Source organism: Macadamia integrifolia, unplaced genomic scaffold, assembly GCF_013358625.1.
Source record: "Macadamia integrifolia cultivar HAES 741 unplaced genomic scaffold, SCU_Mint_v3 scaffold2543, whole genome shotgun sequence".
Classification (NCBI taxonomy): domain Eukaryota; kingdom Viridiplantae; phylum Streptophyta; class Magnoliopsida; order Proteales; family Proteaceae; genus Macadamia; species Macadamia integrifolia.
In genome coordinates, this window is record NW_024868784.1 from 93,609 (window position 1) to 103,865 (window position 10,257).

The window sequence follows — 10,257 nt, forward strand, 5'->3', positions numbered from 1 at the left end:
TTTGATATTCAAACTTGATTCTTTTTGTGTATATATATCATGTCTTCGGGCCCAAATGTATATAATTATGGTATCACCATTTGGGTATCAGGTATATGAGAATTATTTACAGGAAAAAAACTTAGTCTTCCGCTGATATGATGAATTGATGTTAGTGTGTGTATGCTGTGGTGGAATACAGTATCTGATGATCCTGGCAGGTTGGGTTAACCGGTGTTAACTCGGTCACCGCTCCGGTTCAGGGTGAACGGGGTGTGACATATCCCACTCAAAAGGAAGATTTCTTTAACCTTGAATACCAAGGTGAGTGGGTGCTTTGATTTTGTTTATGGAGTGTTTTCAGTTTAACTTTGCCTTCAATTGATGCATTTAATATGTGCATATATCTGTGTTGATTTTGGTTTTGGATAGAGAAGTTCAGAACAGGCAAGGCAAGTAAGTGGAGACACTAATGAGTGCCCAGTGTGCTTTGCATTATTATGTGATATGGATGGTGAATGTGCATCGTATAGATATTGTGCGTTAGGACATTACCACCCGAGTGCTATGACCCCTTGTCAATAGGGGATAGGTACTGACTAATCCCGATATATGTGGTTGCCTGATCAACAGTACACTTCTGTGGTACAACATACTATACCTGAGATGGATGACAGCAGGATACGACGTACTGTATGCCTGACTACCCAAGGTTATTAACTTAAGGGTTAGCCAGGGGACCGAGGCTCTAATCGGGATTAGCTGACTCCTGCCTGCAACTAGCTTGTATTTCTGAGGCCCAACGTACAAGGTAGGGAATAGGACCTACGTTACGTAGCACTATACCCTTAATAATCAGACTTAGTAATGGATTAGAAAGTAGTATAATATTAAATGAATTTATGGGCATCATTTAATTGCGTGGAGCATGCATTGTATTATTTGTATTGTGTGTATGCTTGCTTGCCCCACCCCCTCACTAAGCATGATGTGCTCACCCCTCTTATTTACTTTTCTAGATGACGAGGTCAGTATTTTTCTGACTTTCTGCTCTGCTCATGAGATAGTGGCCCTGGACCATTTGACCTATTTTTCAGAGGATGAGGTTGTCCATGGACCCGATTGTGACTATGACGACTGTGCCTACGGAGGCCAGTACTACTGAGGAGTAGAGAATTATCCTGACATTGTTTTTTTGTGCACATACTTCTATTGAGAGCACTCTGATGTCTATAATTGTATATAGTTACTTGTGAGAAATTATACTTTTGTGTAAATATTCTTTTGAGAAAAATGTACATATATATATATATATATATATTCTTTCAATTGGATAACTGTAATATAAAGTATCACTTAGAGACACTGGAAGTGATTATGTAATATATTTTGCATCTAGATTGTTTATATCATTAAGAACTCTTATTTATAATTGTCTTGTGGTGTTATAAGCTACCTTGAGTTTAGATCCGAGGGTATCAGGTTGACTGGGTATGGTAAGGTGTCCAATGCCGCATACCTTGGCCTAAGTAGAGGCAAGGTGTGATAATGTCTCTCAAGGTGGGAGATTCCCTTAATATTTAATTATTTTCTTTTTTCCAATGGGTTGTTCCCAAGATGTAATTAGTTAAATTACATATATTTCTTATTTTTCTTAATTTAAATTTTTTATTTTTTAATTTTTTTTAATTTTTTAATTTCTTGAAGTAAATAACAGCCAAAAGATTCGAAGTCAAGATCTCCCCTTGACCATGTTTTTTTTTTTTCCTTATCTGACTTATTCCTATTATTCGGATTCGGTAGAATAATCTGTTTGAGTTTAAAAGTTGTGATTTTGTTCAAATCTTGGTAAAAAATGTTGTACTCGGTACGAATTATTCTGTCCAAGCGAATAATTTGTGAATCAATCGAAAATTTTAAACTAAAAACACTACCATACATTAGAGAACACCGAATTCACTTCATATGTGAAAAAGATATACATAGTGTTGCTAGCGTAACCTGCCCCAGCCGGTCAAGAATCTTTTCCCAGTTCAGAGTTTTGTACCAATTCATGTCTACCTAAAAAGAAGTCAACAACTTTCCCCCTTCGTAGTTGGCAATTAGCGAGCTTCAAGCCTTAAATATCACTCAACTCCCTCCTCATGAATCAGGAGAGGAGAGTCCGTTATCCCTCACGCTTCGTGGTATGTCATTCTCTCCCTCTCTCTCTCTCGTTAACCTAAAGCTCACAACGTTCAGCTCCTCCAAAGCCTACTTCTTCCATGGCTGAGGAAACCAAGAAGCCTCAAATTGTCGTTCTCGCTTTCCCCTTCGGCACCCACGCTGATCCTCTCCTCTCCCTCACGTACCGCCTGGCGCTCGCCGATCCTGAACTCTCCTTCTCCTTCCTCTGCACCGCCCAATCTAACCACTCCATCTTTCGGTCGAACCCAAACCCGCCTCTCCCTAACCTCAAACCCTACAACGTTGACGATGGAATTCCCAATGGCTATGAATTCAAGGGCAACCCTCTCGAGCTCATCGGGTTTTTCCTCCGTGCGGCGCCCGTGAACTTCAAGAAGGCGATGGAAGAGGCAATCGCAGACGTTAGGAATAATATCAGCTGTTTGATCACCGATGCTTTCTTCTGGTTCGCTGCGGACATGGCAGATGAGCTCGGCGTCCCGTGGATCCCGCTTTGGACGGCTGGACCTCCAGCGGTCTCCATTCATGTCTACACCGATCTGATACGGAGCAAGATTGGAGTTGGGCCTCATGGTATTTATTTGTTTCAACTCCTTTTCTAACTCCGTTTTTTTTTTTTTTTCTGTTTCCACCGGTTCGATCGAGCTGGTTCGTTTCTTCTCACAGGTATCACTGGACGGGAAGATGAAGTAATCGGTTTCTTGCCGGGGTTGTCGTCCATACGCATTCGAGACTTACCTGAAGGAGTCGTGTCTGGGAACATGGAAATGCCTTTCTCAAAGATGCTACATCAGATGGGCAAAATGCTGCGGCGTGGCGACGCTGTAGTCGTCAATTCATTTGAAGAGCTAAACCCCACCGCCGTTGAAGACCTGAGATCGAAGTTCAAGCAGTTCCTCCCCGTGGGTCCCTTCAACCTCTGGGTCCCACAAAGATCTATCGCTGGGGACGATCAGACTGGCTGCCTATCGTGGTTGAACAGTCAGAGTCTCGGTTCGGTCGTGTACGTGAGTTTTGGAACTGTGATAACGTCACCGACTGCTGAGCTGGCAGCGTTGGCGAAGGGCTTGGAGGCGATTGGTGCTCCGTTTCTATGGTCCCTCAAAGAGGCTTCCACAAGCCAACTACCAGATGGATTTCTGGACCGGACCAAGGAAAGGGCAATGGTGGTCCCATGGGTCCCACAGCCTCGTGTACTAAGCCATGTAGCAGTCGGAGCATTCGTCACACATGGCGGATGGAACTCGGTTTTGGAGAGCATTACAGGTGGGGTACCGATGATCTGCCGTCCATTCTTGGGCGATCAGACACTGAATGGACGGTGGGTATCATCCGTGTGGGGAATCGGAATCACAACAGAAGGTGGGCCCATTACAGAACGTGGATTGGTGGATGGTCTGGATCTGATCTTGTGGAAAGAAGAAGGGAGGATCATGAGGGATAAGGTTCGGAGGCTTAGAATGTTGGCAGAAGAGGCGGTGGGCCCCAACGGTAGCAGCACTAGGAATTTCCAGTTACTTTTGAAGATACTTCGTACTAGGATCAGTCAAGTTGGCACAAGGTAGAGGACCAGAACTGAAGCTGCTCGTTCGTACGATCAAGGTGTTTGCCGTGTTGGGGCCATCAGAAGTAACTGCCTTAAGACTATTCTGCTGGAACTCGGCTTACCGCGTCAAGACCCCCATAGTAAATTAAGTATTATTAGCGTTTCCGTTTCGTTTGATAAAAAACCGTTTTATGATTTGTAAAGCGGTTTTGATTTTTCAGTTACACGGTTTTTCTACCCGTAAAAAGTTGTACACGGTTTTGATCCTTGATTTTGTTGCATATCTGCTCTAAATTTTAAGTGTACTCACAAAATATGTGGAAACTTGGTTTAAATGGTCTCGTGAGGTTAAATCTAATCGACTTCAACAAATTGTAATCGGTTTTAAATCAAATCGAATTGTTTATCAAACAATTGTATTTTTTTTAAACTGGATTTTTTTTGTGGTGAAAGTTTTAAATATATTTGATGGTTTCGATATATATATATATATTAATCAAAGAAGAAAACAGAAACTAACATAGAAGTAAAGTGCTTCATCCTTCTAGGTTAGATACATGAGTGGGCATTTTGTTAGTTAAGGTTGGGCTAGAGTGGCAAAAGAGATGGCCATGTTATCAAATGGTTTAAGAATCGAAACTACGTTTTTCATGGATTTATACACATTCAAAAAAAGAAGAGCCACATTTAGAGGTAAAAAATGTTGTCCAAGTCAAAAGTTAAGTTTTGTATAACTTCAGAGTTGGTCCAGATTTCCTTCAGAGTCCACCCCCGCTTTTGTGCATGCCGCACCCCAAGTAAGAGTGCTTTGGCGCCTCCTTTAGTAGAATTTCCATAGACTGTCATTAGTAAATGATATTCTCCATTGTCTCTAACCCCACCGCCCAACCTGTCATATTTGTGGACGAGTTTGAGATTAGAGCACAAACCATTATTGTGGACTTGAGCAAAGGAATCGTTACTAGTGTAGGAGTGGCGGAGGGGAAAGTACCTGTTGTTGTGACGGATTTTGCGAGTGGTGATGGATTTGACTAATCCAACATAAGGCAGGATTTAAAATTTTGAAGGGATTAAGTTTTTGTTTTTTAAAAATGATGTTGTTCCTATGAGACCAAATGAAGTAGCACAAAATAATGAACACAGAGAAAATGTATTCAAGATCATTACGTGGAACAAAGTTAGAATTAAAGACACATAATTAAGTGTTGAAAGGAAGAAGCATGTAGGGAGTTAGTGTGTCAACCCAAGGGGCTTGCTGCACAGATGTGCTTCGTAAAGTCGTAGGAGAGAAAAGTGTGCCAAACGGTTTCATGCTGGGAGTTGCAAAAGACACAAGTAGTCTCCATAGACACCCACTTTCCTATCACATCCATAGTCGGGATTCCTCCATGGGAGATTCTCTAAAGAAAAACTTAAATTTTGGGTGGATATGGAGTTTCCAAAAGAAGCACACTAGTGTGAGCAGGGAGATAAGCATGTACACATGTTGGATGCAATAAGATTAGTCGGTGTGCCAGAACTCAAAAATTTTGCAGCCAATTTAGTGGTTAGGATTCCTGATTATTAAAGGGTACACCACTATGGGTCCGGATGTGGACCAATAAGGATTTTTAAAATTGAATTAACAATGTTCAATGGAAGAAACGAAAGGAGGCTAGTGTTCCACATATTACCAGAAATTAAGTCACAAACCTTCTTATTCTCTATGGGATAGATGGATATTAGCATTACTTGAGGATTTCAGGTTTGTAGGTATCCAAGGGACCCACCCAATATCAGTATTATAGCCATTGCCAATTTTTCAAAGACTCATAGAAGAGAGGGTGGGAAGGATACTTACAATGTTATTCCATAAAAATGAAACTTTTTGTTAAAGTTGATGCGTGAAAAATGGACCTCGATGGGAAATACTTGGACGAAAGCAGTCGAGCCGAAGAAGAGTCTAGATTAGTCAAAATTTTCCATCCTAATTTCAAAAGAAGGGCACGATTCTGGGTGTCCGAAGCTCTAATGCCCAAACCTCCATTATAGTTAGGATTGCAAACTTTGTTCCATCCAGTCAAATTCAACTTTTTTTTTTATCTTGCTTGTCGCCATTCCAGAATTTCAAGTAAATAGAGTATAATTTATTGCATATACATTTAGGCAACAGGAAAGATGACATTAGATAAGAAGGGGCGGAACCTAGAGTGGATTGCAGTAGCACAGTACGTCATGCAAAAGATAACAAGTTAGAATTCCAGGATGATAATTTATTCTTAATCCTATCCACAATATGTTGAAAGCTTTTATTTCTAGCTCTGGGAAAGAGATAAGTACCAAGATAGGTAGAATTTCCACCCATTTCTTTAATACCAATTGCAAATGGACAATTTGCAAGAAGCGGTGACATTTGAGCTGAACGCAGGCCACTCTTGTCCAGGTTAATGGTGAGCCCAAAAAGGTCAGTGAAGAGGTCAAGGATTCCCTTAATGGTAGAAATGTCAGACTGGGTGGCACGACAGAAGATAAAGGTATCATCCACAAAAATAAGTGGGAAATTTCAAGGCCAGAACGCGCCACCTTGATACCCTTAAATAAATTCAGATCCTGGTACACATTTAAGAGTTGGGATAGTCCTTCCATAGCCACGATAAAAAAGAAGGGGATATGGGGGAAACCTTGTCGAATCCCTCTTGAAGGCTCAAAAAAATTAAAAGTCAATCCCCCAAGTTTAATAAATAATTATGAGGAGCTAAGAATGTAGCTAACTAGGTCTCGCCATCGTTCACCAAACCCAAGGAAATCAAAGACACTCTTTAGAAAACCATGTTCGAATCTATCATAGGCTTTGGACATATCCAATTTAGTAGTTACCCATCCGGTTTACCCTTTCATCCTCTTAAAGTAGGAGAAAATCTCCTGAGCTATGATGGTATTGTCCAAAATTTGTCTCCCAAGAATGATGGCAGATTGGAATGGAGAGATGATATGATGGAGTACAGACCTAATTCACCATGTTGAATTTGGAAAATAAACTTGTAAGAGACATTGCAGAGGCTTAAGGGTCTAAAATCCTCAACATGAGCAGAGTTTTCTCTCTTAGGGATCAGACAAATGAGAGTGTGGTTAATACCAGATGGTAATGAAATATCTCTGATAAAGACAGCCACCAGGTTATAAACATCCCATTGAACAAGATCCCATAATTGATGGTAGAAGACTGCTTGAAACCCATCCGGTCTGAGAGCCTTATATGAACCAACGAAGAGCGGTTAATGGGGTTGGAAGTGGTGAAAATTGAAGTAAGGTGCGAGGCATAGGCAATAGCAATATCACATGGGTTGGAGATAGTAACCCCCTCCCTGAAAATAATGGAATCAATTCTTCGATGGTGGTAGTTGGACTTAGTAATGGAATGATAGAATTTGGTATTTCTATCACCTTTGGAAATATAGATGTGTCTAGATTTCTGAAGCCAAAACATTACCTCAGCGTCCAGTACCCATTTCAAGTGGGAGGAAGTAGAAGACACATTTTCCATGGGTGGAGAAGGGACGTTTTCTAAGTCCAGATATAAATTGAAGAGCGCAGTCTTTAGAGGTTCAATAAGTCTAAAGACAGTGAAGTTCCATTTGGATAAGAGTGCTAAAATGGCAAGTTTTAAAGTAAGATTTTCATCATAAAGAAAGTGCCATGTTGTGGAGACCCAATTTTGTTACCCCCTGATAGTGATGACATGCAAGCAACGATTGAGGGAATCTAGGCCTATGGTGATGATCCAAATGACGGCAATGACTTGAGAATCAAAACTAAACCCTAATTTAATCTTCAACCCGGAAGTGGCCCAAATCAGCTTAAATACAACCCGAAACCCTAATCCGGCCCCAGGCCAAATTCGGACCCTATTTTGTGGCACTCGATACTAGCATGTTATATGTTAATGAATTGATTCCAAGTACCCTCCAATGGTGCAGGAATGGCATAAATAAGGATTGCCAGAAAAACCCTTAGCTGGAAAAAGGGCATAAGTCCCCTCTTTGATGTTTTTGATTTTTTTGAGTGAATAAGGAGCTAGAAACCCATACCATTGGACAGTGCTTGGAAAGAAGATTCCCACGATATATTGCACGTGAAAATCAGACCACCGGATCTCCCAGAAGTTGAAACAGGGATCAATAGAACTGATTCGGACCCGGTTTCTCCCTGACCCACAGGATCCATCCACAGGCCCGTCCAGATCAGCATGGGCCTACCATCTCAGCCACGGATGCGCCAAATCAGCCATGGGCCCTCCAGTTCCTTGCCAAAAAAGGAAAGAAAAATGAGAAAAATGAAAAGTAAAAAAAAAAAAAAATCTTTTATTTAAAATGCATTTTAAAGAAAGTTTTGGGATGGGTTTGCCAATATTTTTATGAACCTGCCAGTCTCAAATAAAGAAGGAATGTTTTGTGCATTTAAAACATGAAAAAATCACTTTTGCAAAGTAAATTTGATGGACCTGTGGAAGCCTGCCATTTTCAGATGGTCGAACCGTAAAATTTTTGGACAAGCTTGTAAGAGGGAGGGGTTGACACCTATAAATAGTGTTTTCCTCTCCCCCATAAAGACACTCCCAAAAGAGGAGAAAAAGGAGAGACTAGAAGGAGAAAAATGGAGAAAAAGATAGAAAAGAGAGAAGAAAGTAGGGAAGAGTGGTGAGAGGAAATTCCTCCACTTCCCACCCTCGAGGAGTGCACCGGAGTCTAAAGAACTACAAGAGTCCTAGATTCCCTAAAGAATAGAAGCACTCAGCTGAGGTCAATACTGTCTGAGCCATAGGGGTCAAGGTTAGGTATATTTTCTAATAGAGTAGCCATAATGTAGATCCTTTATTAGAATAGTGTGTGCATAATATTGTAAATTCATGCCTAGTCATGCAAGTCGATTAGGATGTGAAAGGGGAATATCCAAAAATTAGCGTCTAATAGGAAGTCTGATTTAACCGAGTGAAATGGGTGCCTAATTGTTTGAATTTTAAAAGTAACCACAAGCGTATGGATCAGTGTAGCTAACGGGTCAAACACAAGGAGAGCAGCCACTTTATTTTTAGCTTCTTTTAGTAATACGAAAGTGTAACGATTGATTATGGTGATCTACTTCTAATTACCGTCTTAACACAAATGCATCTAAAAGCGTCATAATCAACACATCTAAGGAAGTTGGAATTGAAATTGCAATAAAAACTGAACGACTTAACCATTCACATCTAACCCTAACCATTCGTCATCTAGGAATTTAAATACTCAAACCGCGCAATTAACTGAAAATAAAAAAACTGAAATAAAAAGTGTTGAAAAGTAAATAAAAGTGCAAATAAAGGGCACAAAGTCAGAGAGAGGTACACAAGTAGGTTTCTCTACTTAGCCCGAGGAATGCACCATAAATAATATGAGCTTCCCTACTTGACCAGAGAGTTACTCTTACAAGGTCTACTCTACTTAGCTTTAGGGGAAGAGATGTAATATAAATAACGAAAGTAAAAGGATGGATCCATGACTAGAGAGGGGCAAAGCCAACACATGCATCTAGCCAAGGACCTTGGGGGAAAGAGAAGGCATCAAAGTAAAAACTAAAAATAAAAGCCTAAATTAAGAATGAATAGGTAGCCAGAAGAGGGAATGAAAGGGGGTGAGAAGACTTATGTAGAAGCCTACTTACCTGAACTTTAATCCTTGAACGAAAAACTTGATTGATTTGAGATACTATCAACCCTAAAAAGTAGATCTGGAATGAACTAAATCTAAAATTTCTAGGCCTGGAGAAAACAAATCTAGAAGAGAAGAACTAAACTTGAAAGAGATGCTCCACAACTTGTTCTTGTCACCTAGAACTAAGCCTAGAACTAAAAATTGAAAATTTCAACTTTAATACCATAAACAATAAAATAAAAGACTGAATCAAAAATCAAAGTGCTTGCATTCATTAAATAAATAAATAAAAACATTACATAAGTGCTTAAACCAAAACCTAAAACAATGAACTAGAGAATTAGAACTAGAGGACAAGAAACCTAGAGAAAAAGAGAAAAACTAAAGAAGAAAGGTGCGCCCTCCTCCCCTTGCTGACTCTCTTATATAGGGAATGAGGAGGTAGTGATAAAATAAGGAGGATATTTTTTATTTCTTACCTTTTTTCTTAAATTTTTTTTCTTCACTTTTATGCGCAACCTCTTGGTTAAATTTGTGTGATGAGGTGGAAAATAGAAATTAGGAGAAAAAGGAAAGAATGGAGGTAGGGGAAAGAGTCCAACGATTTGGGTGATGAGGTGGAGGGAGGAGAGAAGAGAAAAATGAGAGAAAATAGGAGAGAAAAGGGGAGAATCGCCCAAAGTGTGGGTGGCCCCTCTTGGATTGTTTGTGAGGTGGAGGAGAGAGAAGAGAGAAAATAGGAAAGAGGAAGTAGGAGAAAAGATCTCCCACGATTTTATTTTTATTCCTCTTTTTTTTTCTTTCCTATTTTTTCTTCTTATTTCCTTCTTTTTCTCTCTCTCTCTTCAAACTTACGCACAACCCCTCCTTGGACAA

At 40.2% G+C, this 10,257-nt stretch overlaps 1 protein-coding gene across 1 annotated transcript; it reads left to right on the forward strand.

The window, feature by feature from the left end:
- The first annotated feature begins 1,960 nt into the window (after nucleotides 1-1,960).
- Nucleotides 1,961-4,067, forward strand: LOC122066715 (anthocyanidin 3-O-glucosyltransferase 7-like). The gene is made up of 2 exons (XM_042630561.1): nucleotides 1,961-2,739; nucleotides 2,833-4,067. The coding sequence occupies exons 1-2, from the start codon at nucleotides 2,244-2,246 to the stop codon at nucleotides 3,729-3,731; spliced, it is 1,395 nt and encodes a 464-aa protein (XP_042486495.1). The 5' UTR covers nucleotides 1,961-2,243; the 3' UTR covers nucleotides 3,732-4,067.
- Nucleotides 4,068-10,257: the final 6,190 nt, after the last annotated feature.

What these genes read in the sequence shown, in the direction of transcription:
- LOC122066715 (XM_042630561.1), top strand. Translation starts at nt 2,244, where the DNA reads ATGGCTGAGGAAACCAAGAAGCCTCAAATTGTCGTTCTCGCTTTCCCC. An exon ending in GATTGGAGTTGGGCCTCATG is followed by an intron (nt 2,740 to 2,832) that starts GTATTTATTTGT and finishes TTCTTCTCACAG; the next exon opens with GTATCACTGGACGGGAAGAT.